The sequence below is a fragment of the Molossus molossus genome, unplaced genomic scaffold (assembly GCF_014108415.1).
Source record: "Molossus molossus isolate mMolMol1 unplaced genomic scaffold, mMolMol1.p scaffold_m16_p_20, whole genome shotgun sequence".
In the NCBI taxonomy this organism is placed as follows: domain Eukaryota; kingdom Metazoa; phylum Chordata; class Mammalia; order Chiroptera; family Molossidae; genus Molossus; species Molossus molossus.
In genome coordinates, this window is record NW_023425356.1 from 37801484 (window position 1) to 37822354 (window position 20871).

The 20871-nt window shown below is 51.8% G+C and overlaps 1 protein-coding gene across 3 annotated transcripts in view; it reads left to right on the plus strand.

The window, feature by feature from the left end:
- Positions 1–8897: 8897 nt before the first annotated feature.
- The window catches only part of VASH2 (vasohibin 2), a 34953-nt gene continuing 22979 nt past the window's right edge, over positions 8898–20871 (plus strand). For 2 of the 3 annotated variants that reach the window (XM_036273292.1, XM_036273293.1), the window contains exons 1-2: positions 9713–9988; positions 17583–17671. In XM_036273292.1, the coding sequence (XP_036129185.1) occupies positions 9713–9988; positions 17583–17671 (365 nt within the window). Of the gene's footprint in view, positions 8970–9712; positions 9989–17582; positions 17672–20871 lie in introns of those variants that run through there. The other variant, XM_036273294.1, reaches the window with a different exon arrangement.

A 20871-nucleotide genomic window follows, 5' to 3' on the forward strand; every position in this document is an offset into this window, starting at 1 on the left:
AATACCCTCTGTTGACCAGAAACCTTACCAATAACACAAATTAACAGATATTTTATAGTATATATGTATTATATACTGCATTCTTATAATAAAGTAAGCTAGAGAAAAAAGTGTTATTAAAATCATAAGGCAGAGAATACATTTATAGTATTTATTGGAAAAAAATTTATATATAAGTGGACCTGAGCTGTTCAAACCCATGTTGTTCAAGGGTCAAATGTAAACATTAGCAATAATATGTGAGTATAAATATTGAGGGTGTGGGTTTCCTCTTTAATTTTTGTATTTCTTCTGCCAAAAGATATACCCTGCTCCCCAAACAGCTGTCTTCTTTCATAAGGGCTGAGTGTTACAATTAAGAAAGGAAGACATGCCCTGGCTGGGTGGCTCAGTTGGTTGGACATCATCCCATACATCAAAAATGTTTCACCCTGGCCAGTTTGGCTCAGCGGTTAGAGCGTCGGCCTGCGGTCCGGAGAGACCTGGGTTCGGTTCCCGCTAAGGGCATGTGCCTCGGTTACAGTTTGTCTTCAGCCCTGGTTGGTCGTGCAGGTGGCAGCCACTTGATGTGTCCCTTTCACGTCGATGTTTCTCTCTCTTCCCCTCTCTCCCTCCCTCTCTATCTGAACAAAAAATGGAAAAATGTCCTTGGGTGAGGATAAAAAAAAAATGTTTCAAGTTCAATTCCCAGTCAGGGCACATACGTAGGTGTTGGGTTTGATCCCAGTTGGGGTGCGTAGGGAAACAACTGAGATGTGTGTTTCTCACATAGATGTTTCTCTCTCTCCTCTCCTCCCCCTAAAATCAATAAAAATATATCCTCGGGTGAGGATTAACAAAGAAAACCCAGGAACACGTGTTGGCACATTTCTTTCTTTTTAAAAAAAATCCTCACCCTACGATCTGTTTTTGTGTGTGTGTTTTTTTTTGTTTTTTTTTTATCCTCACCTGAGGATATTTTTCCATTTTTTGTTCAGATAGAGTGGGAGGGAGAGAGAGGAAGGGAGAGAGAGAGAGAAACATCGACGTGAAGGGACACATCGAGTGGCTGCCACCCGCACGACCAACCAGGGCCGGGGACAAACTGCAACCGAAGTACGTGCCCTTAGCGGGAACCGAACCCGGGTCTCTCCGGACCACAGGCCGACGCTCTAACCGCTGAGCCAAACGGGCCAGGGCTGTGTGTGTTTTTTAAATTGATTTCAGAGAGGGAGGAAGGGAGAACAGAGAAAGCGCAACACTGATCAGTTGCATCTGGTAAATGCCCCAGCTGGGGATTGAGCCTGAAAGCTGGGTATGTGCCCTGACCCAGAATTGAACTTGTGACCCTTTGGTGCTCGGGATAATGCTCCAACCGACTGAGCCACATTGGCCAGGGAGTGGTCAACATTTCTAATGCTGACCCCTTTCCTCAAATTGGATACTCAGGGAGCCCCAAGGGAAACTGTCGATAAGAGACCACTCGGTCCTCTCAGGGAAAGCTGAGCCACCTCCCCACGCAGCCCTGGGCTCGCACTCTGACCCTCATGGATACGTGGATGCCCTGTTCTCCTCTTGGGCTAAGTCCTTGTTACATCTTATCTGTCTTTCCCTTTCATCCCCACGTGTGTGAAATTCCTCCGGAGGACACTGGGGCCTGTGCCCAGGCCCTGAAAATTGAGGTGCATCATCATGTGTTTGCCCCCCGTCCACTTTCTGCTCTGCTTCCTGCCCGGGACACTGCCCTTGGTGGACGGGGCCCTGCCTCCTGCCCTCACGCGTCTCTTTCAGGCCCAGGTCCCTGGTCCTGGTTCCTCACCATCCTTGGTGGTTCCCTTCATCCTGCCTATGCCTCTGTCAACAGGCCCTTCAAAAATAGATTTCCCTTAAACCTTTGTGGGAGTTCCGCCTGTTTCCTGTTGGCCCCGACTGATGTAAGAGGAACCTGATCTCTATGTCGTTTTTCAGGGCACAGTAGAGAGATCTCAACCCAAAAATCCACTCAGTGGCCAGGCATGATGCATACACCCGGCCCGCTCAGGGGAGATTTTCACTCCAGTTTCTGTGAATACTCATCTCACACCCCGTGGTGGCAACCTGGGTCCTCCACGGTGTGACAGGCAGAGGGGAGATGAGCAGGTGAGCTCCGTTCACATCACAAGGGTTCCTGAACCGTGAGAAACTCCCGGCGTGACTCCCGCATGATCCCCGTCACGTGCCTCCACGGCTGTAGGTCTCACCGCCACACTGGGCAGGCCCGGTCAGAGCCTTCCCATTTCCCATTGGACGCAGACGCTATTTGGTAAACATGCTTCATTTTCATCTTCCTAAAGTGCCGGAGAGCCCGAAGGGAAGACTCTTCGCCTCGCCCCTGTGGTCTCAAGGCACCCGAGCGATCGCTCCTCTCTGTGAATGGCAGGAAAGCCCCATGGGGGCCAAGCCTACGCCGTCTGGAGTTGGTTGCTGCTGGACACTGAATGCGTGTGACCCTCCAAAATTCATATGTCAAATCCCAACCGGCAATGTGATGACATTAGGAGGCGGGCCTGTGGGAAGTGCTTAGGTCTTGAGGGTGGAGCCCTCCTGAATAGGATTAGTGCCCTTATAGAAGACACTGCAGAGAGTGCCTTTGCCCCTTCCACCAGGTGAAGACACAGGGAAAAGACAACTGTCCAGGAGCCAGAAGGCCAGCCCTCATGAGACACTGAGCCTGCCTTGAACTTGGATGTCCCAGACCCTGGAACTGTGAGGAATACATAGTTCTCGTTTATAAGCCGTGCAGTCTATGATATGTTTGTCATAGTTGCTCGAAATGACTAAGGCAGTTGCTTTCCTAGGAAGGGGCAGGCACAGAGCCCCTGAGCACACTGTGAGCCGAGAGATCTGGAGTTTCCCTGAAGGCTGCCAGTGGAAGAGAAAACAGTGATTTTATAGCAGACGATCCTCCTCTTCTCTGGGAAAAACGTAGCTGTAATCCAAGAAAGTCTTACATTTCTGCTCCCTCTAGCCAAATGTCCTCAGAGTACCTTAGCACCCCAAGGCTGGCAAAAACATTGTCCAGTGGGTTAATCAGGCCCTACCATGGTCCCTTCCCCGGTTCCTTGGTCTTGATCATTTTGTTTCTAATTCTCCTCCATGCTCCCCGCTCCCTGGCATCCCGTCTCCAAGGGATAGGTTAGAAAAACACATGAGCCCGAAGTTCAAAGGGCTTCCTTGGGGGATAAAGTTGAATCATCAGGACAGTAAAAGTTTTTGATCATAAGTATGTCTGGGGACTGTCTGCAATTGCCATGTAAGTCCATGCTCTGCGTGCTGTTACAAAAAGAGAAAAGAAAGGAAAAAGAAAAGTGTTGTATTATGAGAATCTAGGTTTAATTCCCAGTTCTGACACTTACTAATTGTGTGTTACCTAACCTTTTTAAACCTTTCTTCCTTTGTAAAATGAAAATAAGAATACCGATCTCACCAAGTTATTATAATAGATATTCATTATGTTTTCAGGGGTTGTTCAGTCCCCTACCCTTTTCTCTAACTTTTTACTTGGAAATACTTTTAAATTTATAGAAAAGTGGCAAGAATAAGAATAGTGAAAAGGTTGCTCATATACCCTTTACCCAGATTTCTCTACTGTGAACATTTTACCCTTCTTACTCTCAAATGTAGCTCAATTTGGACAATAAATTATACGGATACTCTCCCCCTAGGAACACTATGATCTATTAGCCAGTACCATGAGTCCCTGCAGATAAAGTCACCCTGATCGCTCCTCCTTTCTGTTCATTGTGGTATGTCCACCTTGTTCTGCAATCCTGGGATTTTTGTCATTTTCACTAATAGTAGGGAGCCCCGTTACATGTAGACTTCCCCCCATCATAACTCTGGACTAGAATGATAGCTGCTACCAACTGCTCAAAAGCCTTCTTACTAGTGCATTCTTTTTTCAAATCCTCACCTGAGGATATTTTTCCATTGATTTTTTTTTAGATAGAGTAGGAGGGGGGGAGAGAGAGAGAAACTTCACTGGGGGAGAGACACATTGATTGGTTGCCTCCTGCATGACCCTGACCGGGACTGGGGATTGAACCCGCAACTGAGGTGTGTGCCCTTGACTGGGAATCAAACCCAAGACTCTTTGGTCCATAGGCCGAAGCTCTAACTGCTGAGCCAAACCGGCCAGGGCTAGTGCATTCTTTTGTTTTGTTTTGTTTTGTTTTTTATCCTCACCCGAGGATATTTTTCCATTTTTTGTACAGATAGAGTGGGAGGGAGAGAGAGGAAGGGAGACAGAGAGAGAAACATCGACGTGAAGGGACACATCGAGTGGCTGCCACCCGCACGACCAACCAGGGCTGGGGACAAACTGCAACCGAAGTACGTGCCCTTAGCGGGAACCGAACCCGGGTCTCTCCGGACCGCAGGCCGACGCTCTAACCGCTGAGCCAAACTGGCCAGGGCTAGTGCATTCTTTATTGCCTTAGTGAAGGGAGTGTCCTCTGGACTAGCCCGGGAACTAGCCAGGTGATTAGTTCTCGAGCCATATATAATAAATTCTAATATTTCCACCTTCCTGAGTCTTCTAATGTCTCCCTCAACACCACACAAGGACGTCTGGCTTCTTCACTTGGCTTATTATAGGCCATTGTTGAGACCAGGCTTCAAAGAGCCATCCCGGTAAACCCCTAGGACGAGCTCCAGGCTTCCTGGTTAAAACACTGGATCCTAAGTTCTGTATGAGTATCCCCAAATTAGTGAGTTCTCCACATTGAGCTTTTTGCTTCACTCCTACGCCCAAATATGACATCTTCAAGATCCACTCCCACACACAGTTCCTGCCAGGACACAGTGGCCAAGTTCTGCAAAGATCTTTGGCAGGTATGTTTTCCTCGCTGGAGCAGGACTTGTTCCTCCCAGCGTGGGCTGTGGCTGGGCTACCCCTTGACCAGGCTATTGGTGGAGGCAATAAAGGTGGGGCCAGACCGTGAGGACACTGCGCTGTGAGGACGGGGTCGTCTTTGGGCAGGACTGTTCAGAGGGTTTGAAGAGTCAAGATGCTCATCCACTGAGACACCCCTGCTCCAGTGTCAGGGTCCCACTCTGAATTCGCCATGTTAGCCTGTGAAGGCCATGTGTCTAGTATCCTGTGCAGTTCTGCTGCCCTGTGATCGGGTCCTGGGCTTGATTTTAAGGCTGTCCTATGACAGCAGGAAATAAGGCTCTCAAAGTTTCCACAAGAGGCGCTCTGGCTTCCAGAGCATTCCATGAGTTGGTCATTAACTGCCCTGAGCCTGTCATGGTCTGTTTCCAAGGTCTCTGGTACCTTATAATTATCATCATTTCCAAATAGGTTGAGTGTCACAGCTACTTGATCTCTCAATGTCTTGCTCTCCCCCCAGTGCACCCCTATTGAAAGTTGTGGTGCTCTTACCACCAGCAAAGGGGTCTCTCTTGATTTCAGACAGGTAGGCAATACAACCCCCAAATCCATCCTAGAACCGCGGGTGGAACCAATTGCCTGAGCTGTTTCCCTAGGAGACAGAAATATGAAGCACACATTACATCTGATTGAGGAGGCAGCAAGAGTGAGAGAAAATGGACACGAAATAGGTGAGGATGAGAAGCAATGCAAGGTGGTGTGTTACCTGCAGGTAGCTGCTTCAGGACCAGGTGCAAAGAGCCATGGCAGGTCACTCTGTAGGTGTGTCTCAGTAGCCACGCAGGACATATCCAGGCAGGCTGTGTTGGGAAATCATAACTCGGAACAGTCCATAGGAGGGAGGAATGGAAGAGATGCATCTGCCCAGCTCCCTCCCATCTCCTGTTTCTCACTGGTCAAAATGCTGCCCACAGGGAATGTCCTAGGATGCATCATCAAGCCTCTTTTATGGCTGCTTAGAAGCCACATCCTGTAGTGTGGCATTTCCTCTGAGTCCAGAAGTAGTGGAGAAGTCAGAGACTCCAGACATGTAGCTGGCCAGCCTGGCTGTGCAGCGGCCAAGAGGGACTTGGCTGGGCCAGTGACTAGTCAGTTCCCAGCGGCCGAACTGCACAGATTTAATTGGCTGTGGAGGCAGCCGCGGAGCCAGCAGAAAGGCAAGGTCTAGCCAATGAGAAGAGTGACATAAGATGTGTCTGATACTCATTAATAGGTTATTAACATCAACAAGTGGTGGGGCTAGAATAATGATCATCAGTTTAGGATATTGTCTTATTTACCTTTGAGACCCCAGCAGCTGGCACTGAATACTGAGATGCTATTTAAACCCAGTCTTTCTTGTCCAAGCCTTCCCACTACACATTTCTGCTGTGCTGGTCACTATGCCAATGAATAGAAGTGGCTATGCTCTCAGAGGCTGTGCAAGTAGTTACCAGGTGTCCCTGCTCAAATCACAAGTTGGCCCTGCCCCCACTACGTCACTCTTACTAAGTGACCTAAACCTTCTGGCTTTATTTTTGTTTATTTTTTGTTAATCCTTACCCGAGGATATTTTTTCCACTGTTTTTTTTTTTTTTTTTGAGAGAGAGTAAAATGGAGGGAGGGAGAGAGAGAGAAACACCCATATGAGAGAGACACATTCATTGGTTGCCTACCCAAAGAGGCCCAATCGGGGCGAAGGATGGCACCTGCAACCCAGGCACGTGCCCTTGATTGGGAATGGAATCCCACACCCCTTGGGTCTCTGGGCTGATGCTCTAACCACTGAACCACACCAGCCAGGGCATGACCTGAATTTTCAAAACCCAGAATCTGTCAGGTGTGGGTTCATTAGAGACTGATGTAACACACAATGCACAAGGAAAAAAAAGAACGGAGTTCGCTGGTCCATGCCACTATCTCAAGTGCAAAAGCATTCTGAGCAAAGGTGCTCTTCGGCCACACTCACTGGGACAGTGCAGTTTACTTCAGAAGCCTTCTTACCCATCTTTTGAGAAAAGTAGCTAACTCTCAGTCCTCTTCATGGGCTTCCCACTGCACCCCAACCCCAGGGAAACAGGAGGAGGGACCACTGGGACACTGAAGATGAAAACAAAAGCTTTTCATTGAACTGCAGGGACTCCTGATGTGCCTGGGTCAGGAAGATGAACTGATAACCCTCTCCGGTCCCTAGGATGTTGATTCAGGCGAAGCAGGATCCAGGTCTTGGTTTAACAGGGGAATTGTAGTTGTTTGGACTTGGCCTGAGTGCAGACACTGGGAACTGACGCCAGGGAAGGTGACACTTGCCAGACATTCTTCGATGTTCACCAACTGGTCTGATCACTTGAGCTACGAGAGCTCAGTTTTCTCCTGAGGGAGTGGGAGGCAGGTCTTCATCCTGAAATCCTAGTCTCCTGGACTTGAAACTCCAGGGAAGTGTGGAGAAAAGGACAGATCTGAGAGATGGGTGAGAAAAAAGGAAGGACGGATGTTTGAGATGAGAAAATAGATTGTTCGCTGAGGCAGGTTTTCTTTTAATCGGGAAATGAAAACTGAGGCCAGTATATGTTGAGAGGATATACTTGTTCCCCAGTTCTTGATGGTTTTCAGGTGTGCTTGTTCCCCTTAAATTAGTTAATTTCTAGCATGAGCCTGTTCCCTTTGTGTTTTTGGACCTAAGTTATTATTCTCATTATTGAATCCTTAAAGTCCTAGGCATGGGCTCTGTCTGCAGTCGTGCAAAGTTGCTCCAGGGTCCCAGTGTCCTCACCCAAATCCTGGCTTTCAGGGGAACTCCAGCAGCCTTTGCTGGTGCTGGCTCCTCACCACAGCTTCCCCTAGAAGAGGCGTTCCAGAAACAGATCTATCATCAGGGGCTCTGTGGCAACTGCATTCTTATTCTAGGTTACCTTAGCATTGCTATCACAACTGCTTTACCTCTCGAAGCTGGCTTGGAGTTTAAAGAGAAAGGATATTAGAGCCAGGTTTCTAAATGCCCACAAGAGAGGAAGTCAGAAAATCACAGAATCTCAGAGCTGGAACAGAGGGTTTGCTCTCCTCTTTCCAGAAAGAGAGGCTAAAGCCCAGAATAGCAAGTGTCTTGTCCTGGGTCACACAGCTTAGCCAAGTGACGACTGTGGACTTACAGCCAGCCCTCAGGTCTTCCCACCTCACCTTGCTCTCCTCCTTCGTTAAAGGAAACAAAGAGGCCTTCAAGGAAAAGATGTTCCCATGGAGAGCGTGGAAGGGCCTCCCACTTCACCATGCCCTTGAAGCATCTCTTCATCCCTTCCTCTAACTCTGAGGCTGTGACAGAGCAGTCGGGCCTGGAGGACGACATGGGTTTCAGTGTTGCCTATCAGCTTGGGTTCAAAAGGACTTTATCAATCACAACTGAAGTCAGAGAGTACATGACTGTGCCCCCTTGTTTGTTTGGGGGAATTCGTAATGTGGGATTAAAAAGAGATTTAGTTTTGTGCCTTCGTGTGGACAGCCCCTGCTTGAACCATCCATCACCCGCTGATGAGGCAGGTGGCTGCGTCCAGCCCTCCTGCGAGGAGGATGTTTTGACAAGTCCTCCTCTACTTCAGGGTCACTTCTCAGGTGACTTGACCTCTCTGCTCCCCACAGTTGCAAACCCTGGCAGTGCCAGGACCCCTGGGGAAACTCGGTCTTAGTCCCTTGGACAAACGTTCCAGCCCCGGACATGACAGCGATCGGATTTCCCGGGGCCGCGCAGCTCCCCCTACTCCCCTCCCCTCCCACCCGGGAACCAAGGAGCCAATCAGAGCGTCGTGGAACTCTGGGTTGTAGAGTTCCGAGCCCGGGACCCGCCCCTCTTTGTTGCGGTGGCCAATGGACGCATTCGGAACATCGGAGGCTGCCCGGGTGACTCGATTATATGTCACAGAATAACATTCGAGAATGGGACATGGAATGAGGGGCCGGCAGCAGCAGCCCCAGCCCCAGGCCCAGCAGCAGCAGCAGCAGCAGCAGCAGCAGCAGCAGCAGCTGCCGCCTTCACCTGCCCCGCTGCCCGGAGAGGCGCCGCAGCAATGAGGCCGAGTGTCCCGAGGTAGGGTCCTGGAGCTTGTGCCCTTCCTGAATCCCACCTGCAGCCGGTCCCCCCCGGGTGCCTGGCTCGGGAGCTATTTCCACTGCCGCCTGGGGGCTCCGGGAGGGCTTCCTGGAAGAAATGCGCCGCCTTTGCAAGCTGAAGCTGCTGCTGCGCCCTCGCGCCGACCCCGGGCGCTCACGTGCCGGCACGTTCTTGGCTTGCTCGGGCGCTCGGCCACATCTGGCGACCAAGCAATGTGTGGAGCCTTGCGGGGACCTTCTGTTCCTTCACGCTGCACGAGCTGCCTTTCTTCCCCCTACCCCGTCCACTCCGCATCCTCCACGCGTCTTTATTTCCCTCCCGCTGTTTAGGTGTGCGTGAAGCTTTGTGCCAAAATTCCAGTCGCCTTTCGAGGTAATTGCAGGGCTGGAAGCTCGCATTCAAATCCTTGGAGGGTCTGTCAGCGGGAGGGTGGAGGGGCGAGAGTGACGTGGGGACAGTTCGAGGCCCCACCGCCGCTGGACGCGGTTTCTCCGGGTGTCCACTTACCGCGGTGTGTGCTGTGTGTGCATCCGCTGATTTCAGGTACGGCCCATAAGCCGAGCTCCGGTTGCTGCTGCTCCTTGGCGCGTCCTGCGGCAGCGAGAGGCATGGGGGAGGCGGCCTCCGCGGGACACTGATCCCCTCGCGCCGGCGTGCACACGCCCCCCACCGCCGCAGCACCGAGACCCCCGCCCCGCCCTCCCAGCCCCGGCCCCACCATGACTGGCTCTGCGGCGGGCACTCACCGCTGCCCCCACCCCAAAGGCGCCAAAAGCACCCGATCCCGGAGCAGCCACGCGCGGCCGGTGAGCCTAGCCACCAGCGGGGGCTCAGAGGAGGAGGACAAAGACGGCGGGGTGCTGTTTCACGTTAACAAGAGCGGCTTCCCCATCGACAGCCACACCTGGGAGCGCATGTGGATGCACGTGGCCAAGGTGCACCCAAAGGGGGCAGAAATGGTGGGCGCCATCCGGAATGCCGCCTTCCTGGCAAAGGTCAGTGGCTTCCAAGGAGGGGTGTGGGGTGAGCGGTGATGGGACCATTTCATTCTGTACAGAGCACATAGAGGCAATTTCCATGTTCCTGGTCCTGCTACAAACTCCCTTTCCTTCTCCAGTCTTCCCCACAATCCCCACCTCCTTTGCTTAATTGAGATGTTTGTCTTGGAAGCCTTAGAAATAGGGGAGGGGGAAGTGGTGGTTTGCTGTCCTGGTTGTGCCAAGGTTTCTTTGAATCTCTATCCAAAGTGTATTATTTATTTACTCACCCCCATGTCCATCCTCCTTCAGCAAGAGCTGTAGCCCCTATGTAGCACCAGCAATGCCAAGAATGCATCCGACCCTAGGGATCCCACCCTGCTTTTCCTCTTTGGAGTCTCTTGGTCCTCCCCTATCTCCCTTGCAAATGATTTATTAGGCTGTGAATGAATTTGACTCAACCAGTCAGACTTCTCAGCGTGAATCATTTCTAGACGTTTTGCCAAAAAAATTTTCTTAAATGACAGTGACTTTCACCTCTGAAACTTGCAAAAACAGTGAGCTATCTCTTTCCCCAGCTTATCTGGGCTTTAAGAAAAGAAAGAGTTTTGGCCATGGCTTAAAAGGGACTTTCCAGGACACATGATGAATTAGTCTCACTAGGCAGAGAAAGAAGCTCAAGAGTGGAACTCTTTCTACCTTGGAGAGAAGCCAGTGAGCTGATTGGGTTTGGTGGCCAAGGATAACTTAGCAAGATGGAGGGAGGGAGATGTGCCGTGGTTGCTGTATGAAACATAAAATGCAAACCTGCGAAAAAATGCTGCCAGAGCCTGGGGGACTTACAGCATGGCAGATGGTTTTCCTTGCACCCTGGGGACACTGGCATGGCTGAAAAAAATTCCTGGACAGGTCTAGGAATGCAGACCTAAGACCTGGGATGCCATCTGGTCAAGTCCCCAGCCTGGAGAATGTGGTGACCTGAGCAACAGAGCCCTGTAGGCCAGACAGCTGGATTTGCCCTTGGGACAAGTGACAGAGCCTGTGAACTTCCCGTTGCGGTCAGTTACAGTGTTTCATTACCCTGCTGCTCAAGGAGCTCCTCATTGTGCCCAGCGAGAGTCCTGCCTAGTGTTAGCCGTAATGACCTTTGCTGAGTCCTCCTTGAGCACGAGAACAACATCGGTCCTGGCTTCTGGCTCTGACTTCAGAATTTGTCTTTGCTTAAGTGAGCCTGTCTTTACTTAAGGATAAGCTGGGAGCCCTTAAACCTGGCGGAGAGGTGGCCACAGGAACAGAGGCCTATTCCTACTGTCCTGTGCTGCGTTTCTAATTCAGCACCCTCGGCCGGTGACCCTGATTCTAACTGTGGCTTCATTCTTCTCCCAATCTTGTGTGTGGGACCCCCTTTCTCTGTGGGAATCAGGGAATGTTAGTATCGGTGGCGATCAGTCTCCCTTTCTTGTTCTGAAGACCCTCTGAGAACCGGGGCTCATTGCCTCACAGGGCAGCTGGTGCCAGGCCTGGCCAGATTTGACTGGTGAGGAAATCTTTTCGGAGACTGAACAGAAATCCTCCTTCTCTCCCCTCAGTCACATCTCATGACTGATTCTCGCGTCGCCCTTTGAGCCAGGGCAGCACATGTCAGCTTCCTTTGCTACTCACAGCTCCCTAGAATGTCACTAGATGGACCTTTTAGAGTAAGGAAGGGGCTGGATTCCAGTCCTGGCTGTGCTGCCTCTAGCTTTGTGGCCTAGGTCACTCACTTAAAATCTCTGATCTCAGTTTTCTCATCTATAAAATGGGAGTAGGCCAGACTTCAAGTAGAGTTTTTTCCAACACTCAAATCCCATAATGTTATGGCCTATGAGTCTCCAGGTCTCTACTGCTGACCTGTGTGACCCTAGACATATTTGCATGACACTAGGGGTGCACTGAATTACGAGTCCTCAACACTGCGACATCCTGTCAGTCTGCGACAGCTCCTCTCACCTTTCCTTGTGTTCGAGTTCCCGGACCTACTCACTCTCCTCATCCTCTTTCTAGGAAAATTCTAGTTTGTCTTCGGTCAGTCCCCTAAAATAAGCACATATGAAACACAGTCCCCTAAAATAAGCACATATGAAACACAGTATTCTAAAAGTCTGAGCAGCTTAGAACACAGATCCCTACTTCCTGAGACCTCCATTACTGTGGCTGGATGCTGTATTCTTAAAAAAGAGTGGTCCCTTTTTTATAGAGTGGCCATATTGTACTTTTTTTTTAATGCTCACCCAAGGATATGTTTGTATTGATTTTAGAGAACAAGGAAGGGAGAGAGGGGGTAGTGGGGGAAGGGGGGAAGAGAGGGGCAGAGAGAAAGGGAGAGAGAGGGAGAGGGAGAGAGAGAAAAACGTTGATATGAAAGGGAAACATCAGTTGGTTGCCTCCCATGCATGCCCTGACCAGGAATCAAACCCGGAGCCTATCTTGGTGTACAGGACAATGTTTCAGCCAATGAAGCCACCCGGCTAGGGCCACATTGTACTTTAGTAGTAACTTAAATGTCACATGTGAACTCCTGCCTAAACAGGACAACCCTAGCATTGGCTTTTGAACCTAAGAACTTAATATTTCTCTCTTTTATATTGTATCATAATGGTTGGTTCTCCATCCCCAACCCCATCATAGCATTCCTCCCTCTCCCTGGTCTCGACATTCCCCAAATCCTGACCCCTACACAGGCCCTGAGATGGGGACGACCTCAAAACTCCTGTTTCTAGGGGCCAATCCTGAGTCAAGGGCTGTTCCTATACTCAGTTTGGCAGACTCTCTTCTCTGGGGCCAAGTCTTTTGCTCCTTTCACCAGATCAATGTTTTACTGAGGACTTTGTAGAGAAGAGGAGGTTGTGGTGGTAGGGTTGGAGGGTTTCAGGGAGATTAAGTTTTTTGGCAACTGAATTTGGCAAAGAACTGGACAGAGGGAAGGTGTCAGAGGCCTAAGGGGGACTGAACGACACTTCCTTTGACTGCAGGACATTCTGTTAGCAGCCATGGTAAGCTCTGCCCGAAGATCTAGATGCCCCTCCTGGGAGGTGGGGGGTCGGGGGTCGGGGAGCTCACCTGCTCTGCCATCTTCCTTCTAAATTTTCTATCGAAGGCCTCGCCTCTGTTGCTTACTGGGTCTGAAGTTAACAATTGAGTAGGTGAAGGCCAGGGTTTCTCAGGGACAGTGCAAGAAAGCAGCTCAAGTCAGTTGGAGGATGATAGAGGACGGGAAGCCAGGGGCAGAGAGGTAGCTGGCTCAGAACAAAACAGCCGGGCTCTTGTGCCTCGTTCTCATGCTGACCCCAAATCGGGAAGTGGTTCACGTTCAGAGGACTCGGCTTTGCCCAGTGCAGAAATGAGTGCTGTGAGGCGAGACTTTGCTGCAGTCCGGGCTCCACTCCTGCCCCCTGCAGGCTCCCTCGGGAGGCTCCCTTCCTCCCTTGTCCCTGTGTCTCCTGCTCAGGCCAAGGTTGTGACCCCGGGGCTTCCGGGCCTCTGTAGCAGGCTACCACCAACAGACTCCTGCTGCCGCTGAGCAGGGGTCTGGGGCCCATCCTGGGCTCATGAGTGACGTTCCTTACTCTCTTCTGCCTGGTGCCTGCCAGGTATATTTTTCAGAGCAGGGGCAGCAAAAGGCTTTGCTTTGTCCTGTTCTTTCTTGTTGAAGATTCCTGGTGACTAGGGGTGTCGCTGCCTCCCTGGCTCCTCTTCTGGCTCCCCCACTTCTCCCCCACGTGTCCATCTACATCCCCCCTTCTCCTTGCATCCTTTCGGCAGGTCATTGTATTTGGCAAGAATGGGGTGAGACAGCCTGTGCACAAAAGCTTTGCCTGTGGTTGGTTTCATCATTCTTCTGGAACAACCATTGTCCTGTCGACTCCTCCTCCTATGCCCCCACCCCTGCCCATGGACACAGTATGGGAAGGGTCGTTTGGGTCTGTGCCCTCTAGATGCTGCCTTCATCAGCTGGGCGGTGGCTTGAGGGGGCTGGATTTAGGTGGCGGGAGGCAGGAACCTTGAGGAGAGGGGCCATGGGAGACCTAGGCTGGCATTTCAAGTGAAATAGGTCAGGAAAATGACACGAGAAGGGACTCTCAGGTCCCCCATCAAGGAGAGAACAAAAGGAGTGTGCCCTGGGCTTTTCATAAAAGGTTGGACCAATTTATATCCCCATCCTGCTGTATGGGAGCCTCCTCGCCAGCACTGAGTGTCCATATTTCCGAGGATCTCTGCTAAATGGAGAGGTGAAAAATGACATTTTGCAGTGGCTTTAATTTGCATTTCTTAAATTATTGCTGAATTTGAACTGTTTTTCAAATATATATTCACTATTTGCATTTTTTGTGCATTGTTCTTTCACAGCCATTAAAAAACTTGTGATAAAATACACATAGCCTATAATTTACCATTTTAACTATTTTTAAGTGTCCAGTTCTGTGCATTGTTGTGCATGTAACATCACCACCTTCCATCCCCAAAACCTTTTCTTCTTCCCCAACCGAAACTCTGTACCTCTTCAATGATAACTCCCCATTTCTTCCTCCTATCCCCAGTTCCTGGCAACCACCCTTCCTCCTAATTTTCTGTCTCTATGCATTTGACACTCTAGGAACCTCATATAAGAGGAATTGCACACTATTTGTGATGGAATTATTTCACTCAGCATAAGGTCTTCAAGGTTCGTCCCTGTTGTGGCGTATGTCCAAATGCCCTTCCTTTTTTATGGCTGAATAATATTCCGTTGTGTGTACATACATCTTTTTCTTTCTTCATTCATGTCTCAATGGACACTTGGTTTGCTTCCACCTTTTGGGGCCATTTTTTTTTTTGGAGGCCTCAATAGTTTCCTTATCACTTTGTGTGAACGCTTCCTGAATTAAGGAGATGAAGTCACTGTTACAGGGGGAAGTGGGTGGTTTCATCCTCTTTTATTAGGGTGAGAAGGCAGCGTAGTGATGCTTCCGAGGGCTCGGGGACTCCGGCACTGCTGATTGTTTTCCAGTTCCTGAGGACACGTCAGCTTCCCCATTCTCTGCCCCTGAAGACACACTTCAGACGAACATTAACACGGCTAACACTTAGAGAGCACCAGAGTCAAGCCTGAGTTCCCTGCTGTACACATAGGTCATGTGATCCTCAGAAGCAGCCCAGAAGGTTTGAAGTAGCTGAGATTCTCCTATTTTATCAGGAGGGAAACAGGCTCTAGAGCGGTCATGCGCTTGACAGTTCGCATGTGACAGCAGGGACGCGAATGTGAGTGTTGGAGGGGCAGTCGCACCTGAAGGAGCCCACCTGGTTGATAGTCCCTCGTCCTGTGGGGGTATTGGCAGCCCGAGGGGCTGGCTGGGAGTTGAGTCCCAGCCTGCGCCGCAGTCAGGTCTCCCAGATGTCAGAGTGAGTTGTAGCCAGATGACATCATCCCCTCAGCAGCCTCGGCCCCTTTCCCCACCACAGCTCTGCTCCCCAGCTGGGGTTCGGGGAATGTGGCCACTTGCTCTCAGCAGGGGCTGAGGTAACCAGGCAGCTGTTTTTTTAAAAGCCCTTGGGCGCCACTGAGCTGCTATTCTGAGGACCAGCTGCTGCCTGATCCCCACCCCATCGCCCGGCTCTTGTGGGCTCTGCTGAGCTTGCTGGCATTGAAATCATTTATTTGGTGGTTGGCCCCCGTGGCTGACTCTGAGCCCAGTCACTCTGGCCACCTCAGGGTGGTGGCCAACAGATGCCCCTCTGGGGATCCCCTAGGTGGCCAGTGTGTCTATGGGACATGTCCCTGTGCTTACAGCTTTTCTATTAAAAAGCTGGTCATGGGAGGTGTGCGCATCTCCCATCCTCTCGGCTCCTCTGCGACGGTTCTGGCACGTTCTCACACAGAATTCCGGCTTGGGTAGGTCAGTGGGTGTTTTTACACAAACACAAGGACAAGCTGCGCACTTCCTGGTGTTTGTTAGGGCAGAAACACAAAGGTGCACTTCATTTTATGACTCTGTGTGTGGGGGGGAGGGGGCAGGGGAGAAAACGCTTCGTTTGGATCATTTGCTCCGGAGATGACTCTCCAGGGCAGGAATGTGAGCGGATAGTTGCACTCGAAGTGCGGTTCGCAGAGCATCTGCGTGTTGTGTGCGGCACGCGCCCCTTCACACACACAGCCTGGCTGTGACATGGACGTGGGACTGGTCCCTTCCTGGGGAGGGGCAGTGGCTGTGAAGCAGGAAGTCTCAAAGCCAAGCGAGAGGGAGGCTGGAGGCGCAGAGAGGAGAAGCATGGCAAGAGGCATTTCCCGTCAGTGCAGCGGGGGTGTAGAGGATGAGCAACCCCCCTCCACCCCTGCTCCTCCCACCCGCCCCAGGCCCAGGGCCCTGTGCCCTGGGTTCGCTGTGGGGCCTGGCCCCAGCTAGCAGGGAGAGCACTGGTGCCCAGCCAGGCTGCCCAGCCTGTCCATCAGCTCAGCCCTACATCCCCAGGGCTTGCCCTTCCCTGTTTTCTCCCAGGATGCAACTAGTCTGCCCTGGGCCCCTCTGCTCCTCCCTGAGCGCTCAGGCTTGGGGAAGCCGCCTCTGTCCTTCCTGACCATGCACTGCTGGGCCAGTGTCCCTGTCCCCCGGCCTGCCCCACCAGAGAGGCCGAGGATAAGAGACTGAGAAACATTTAGAGAGGATAAAGCCAAAACTGTCCCTCGCTTCCCAGAAGTGATGGATTGGAAGCCTGGCTGGTCCCCACGCAGGCCTCGTGGGCAGCCTGCTCAGCACTGAGTGGCGTCTGAGCTCTGAGTCCTGAGGCGAGGTGCCTGCCTCCCTCTCTCGTCCTTGCCGGCCATCGCTCCTTTCTCTCCCCTGCAGGGCTTGGAACTCTTCCCTACAGGACTTGTAGACACTTGAGTGTTGACCAAGAGGCAGACTAGGAAATGAAGAGGTGACTGGGCAGCCGTGAGGGCAGAGGGTGAGCTGGCTCATGAGTCAGAGGTGCTGCCCTTACCCAGGAAGAGGCAAGGCAAGAGGGGAGTCTTTCCGAATCCATTTGGGCCCAGACTCGGGGAACGGAGGCGATGGGCACTGCAGGGGGTAGTGTGGAGGAGAACGGTGGCCATGGTGCCATGTTGCATTTCTTCAGGGCACCATGCATCTTGTGTGCAGCGGTGCCCTGGAGTGGGGCACATCTAAGAGCTCACACCAACCATGCAGTAAAAGGTGTAGTCATGCAGTAAACATGTGAAGATCAGTGGAGCACCTCTGCGATCCTGCTGGGCCAGGCTCAGCGGGGGGCACTGTAGGACATGGTCCTTGGCCTCAGTGAGTGGCTGAGGCTCCCTGGGGAGCTGGCTGTGTTCGCACTCACAACACACAGAGGCCCATAGAGAGTCACTGTGACCCACGGTGCAGTGTGTATAGAGGGAGTGCAGAGAGGGAGGACTTCAGCAAGGGTCCGACTGGTGTGGGGAAACCTTGTCCAGGAGGTCCCACTTGAACAGGTGACCCGGCAGGGTGGCCGTCTGCTCCCAGGAGCAGCTCTCAGTGGTCTCGGCCCTGTGCCTGCCCCACGCACTGGGCTCCGGAGCACTTGACCAACAGATCTCTCTCTACTTTCTCTGCAGCCTTCAGTGCCCCAGGTTCCAAACTACAGGCTGTCGATGACTATACCAGACTGGCTCCAGGCAATTCAGAATTACATGAAGACACTACAGTATCCTTCCAACCGGGGTCTGAGCAGACCCAGCAGGGGATGGGCATGGTAACTGCAAGCCTGGTGGCATGTCTGTCCCCAGCTGGTCAGCAAATGCTCTGTAAGGTTGGTGAGGCCGGGCATGGAGGGCTGCCCCTATGTGAGAGTCCAGGAGTGATAACAGAGATGGAATTGCAATGATCAGACCCTCCTCCCTTTTAAGCAGGATGTGGGCCAGGATGGCAAGAAGGCAGACAGGCAGCGGCGGGCCACCTCGAGCCCCCTGCCTTTCATCTCTCTCCACCGCCGCCTCCTCAGTCATCTTTCCCTCCTCTCTTCCTCTAGTCTTTTTTCTCCCTCTTCCCTCCTAGTTTTCCGTTCCTTTTCTTTCTTTTCTCACCTTTTGCCTTCATCCTGACAGCTCATACTCTACCAGAGGCCCACCTGGCCTGCCTTTGTCTCCCCAGGTGGTCCAGACTGGTGGCTTTGCTCCGTTCCGCATGAATGGATGGGGCTCTGGGTGGGGGCCCTCTCCCCTCACTTGAGCTTGAAGAAGAGTTGAGGATCCTGTGGGTCCAGACTGGGTCCAGACTGGACTCCTCCAGGGTCCTCAGGTTGTCTGCAGTCAGGAGTAGAGCAGTTCTGAGGGTCTCAGGAGCAACACTGTCCGGACAAAGGGGCACAGGCGGATGGGCCAAGGGCTGCTCTGGTGTGTTACCAGGGACAGGAGTCAGGTGGGGGCTGGGCTGGCAGAGGGGTATATGAGAGGGACGGGCCATTTGCCCAAGCAAGTCAGTAGCATCACAGAGCTAAGCCAGCATCAGCCTCCCTACAGACCTCCAGCACATTGTCCAGAAAGTCAAGCCTCTGCTGACCTCTGTCCTTCCTCCCCAAAGACCTAGGACTTAGCAGAAAGGATTTCACAGGGCACCGAGCGATGTCTCTCGTGCCCTGGGAGAGGCCCCTCCTCTCTGTGCTAGACGCAGGAATCTTTCCTATGGATTTTTATGGCTTCCCTGAAGGACAGGTACTACCAGATGGGAATAATACCAGCTCTGCTGCTTTGGACAGGCAGATTACTTGATCAGCCTCTCAGTTCCCACTTTACAGATTAGGAGCTTCCCTACATGGCCTCTTCCCAGTGGAATCCTGAAGCGATACTAGAGGCAGAAGGTAGCATCAGCCTCCAGGGTGAGGCAGGCAGCTGGTGCCGTGCCGATCCCCACACTGGGACCCCACCTGGGGAGCTTCGTGTGGTCCAGAGCATAGACTCGTGCCAGGGTGGAACTGGACCCCGAGAGCTGAGCCTTCCTGGATGTGACTGACTCCTCACACCACATTCTAGAAGGTGGCAGGAATTCGAATGGCTCTCCACTTCTATCAAGGATATGGTCTTGCAGGGATCATGTGACCAGAGGTGGTGGGAATGCACCGGCGGTACGTTTGCGTGTCTGGCGGACCCTGCGGCACCGCAGCCGGGTTCTCGCTGTGCTCTGAAGGGGCTGCCTCCTCCTTCTTTGATGCATCGTGGTGCTCACTGCCCAGACCGCTGCCTGCAGAGGGGGCTGGAGAAGCAAGAGCACCTGCAGGCGGCTGGCCCGTGCTCCCTGTCACCTGGCCGCTGGAGCCACCACGCCGAGAAAGCAGAGTATGGCCTGTGTGCTCTACCTTCCGACCAGACCTCCACTTAGTTCCTTGGGATTCCTACCACTTTCTCCTGAAGAGGGCGACCATTGCGAGAGTAAGGGGACCCCTTGGGGCCAGCCCTGGTGGAAGGACAGGTCCTGCCTTCCCTGACAGCCTCAGAGCGTGGCCCACGGGAGTGCTGACGGAGCATGGGGTTCTGCGCGCTGCGAGAGTGGACCTGGTCTGCGAGGCTCCCCGAAGCTTCCTCCCCAGCTCACTGCAGGAGCTGGTAACTGTCAGGGACTGAGAAAAGATGGCCAAGTAATTTCCCTGATTTTATTATAGGTTTGTCTTACTTTATGCACTAGATGTATAAACTTAGATATACAAACGGGCAAAGCTGGGCATATGCATTGTATTTTGCCGGTTGAATTCTACTTTATATATACCAGAATCTCACTGAAGGACATCGTTAGTAAAGTAACAGAACACCTCACAATGAGAATAGATTTTTTTTCTTTCACCTCTAGGGTTTTGTATTTTATTTTATTATTTTCTGTATTGATTTTTAGAGAGAGAGGAAGGGAGAGGGAGATAGAGATAGAAACATTGAGGAGACAGAACATCCACTGGCCGCCTCCTGCATGCCCCCCACTGAGGATCAGGGCCACAACCTGGGCATGTGCCCTGACCGGGAATTGAACCAGTGACCTCTTGGTGCATGGGTCGACGCTCAACCACTGAGCCACACCAGCCAGGCTGTATATTATTATTTTTTAAAGCTAAGCAAGCCTGTATTGTTATTGGTTATTCTTACGTCTATGCCAGTAATTCCCAAACTGTGTGCTTGTTCAGATCAGCCCCTCGCCCTCACCCTGGAACTTCCAAGTCAGCAGTCCAAGATGAGGTGACTCTGAATGGCAGGCAGTTAAAATTATGACCTGAAATCAATCTCCAGAGATGGAGACCAGGATGTGCTGATAATGAACTCTTCAGGTGGTTGTCATGTGTGCTCATGTCTGAGTGGCCAAGCACATCTGTGCTGGAGGGTGTGCAGTGCCTTTCAGGGTTCGGCACCACCCCTGCAGCTGCCTTCACCGCAGTAGTGGCCCATATCTGGGTTGCAAGTTGATCCTTCGTTAGCAACTTCCCAGTGTGCACAGATTTTATAGGATTTTGTTTGAGGCAGGATAGGGGAATGCACAAAGCCTTTCTTTAGCCTCAGAAACATCCAGATCCAGTCTCAGAGAAGAGAGCATGACATTAGGGAATCGTTGGTCTCCTTCAGAATGACCTAGTGCAGGCTCTCCAGTTCCTGAGACCTCCTGGACAACCAGCTAAATCCAAGGTTGTGGGTAATGTCATCTTCTCTCATTTAGTAGTCAATGTAAGTGTCAGTTAAGGCATAAAATGAAAGTGATGTCTCCCTAGTAAGCTCTGCTGCAGTCTGTGCTACTGAGAAACCCCACTGCCATCCATCTACTCTTCTATATGTCACCATTCCATCCATCCCTTCCATCATTCATTCATCCATCTATCCAGCCAGCCAGCCACCCATCCACCTACCCTTCTATCTATCCAGCCAGCCATTCAGC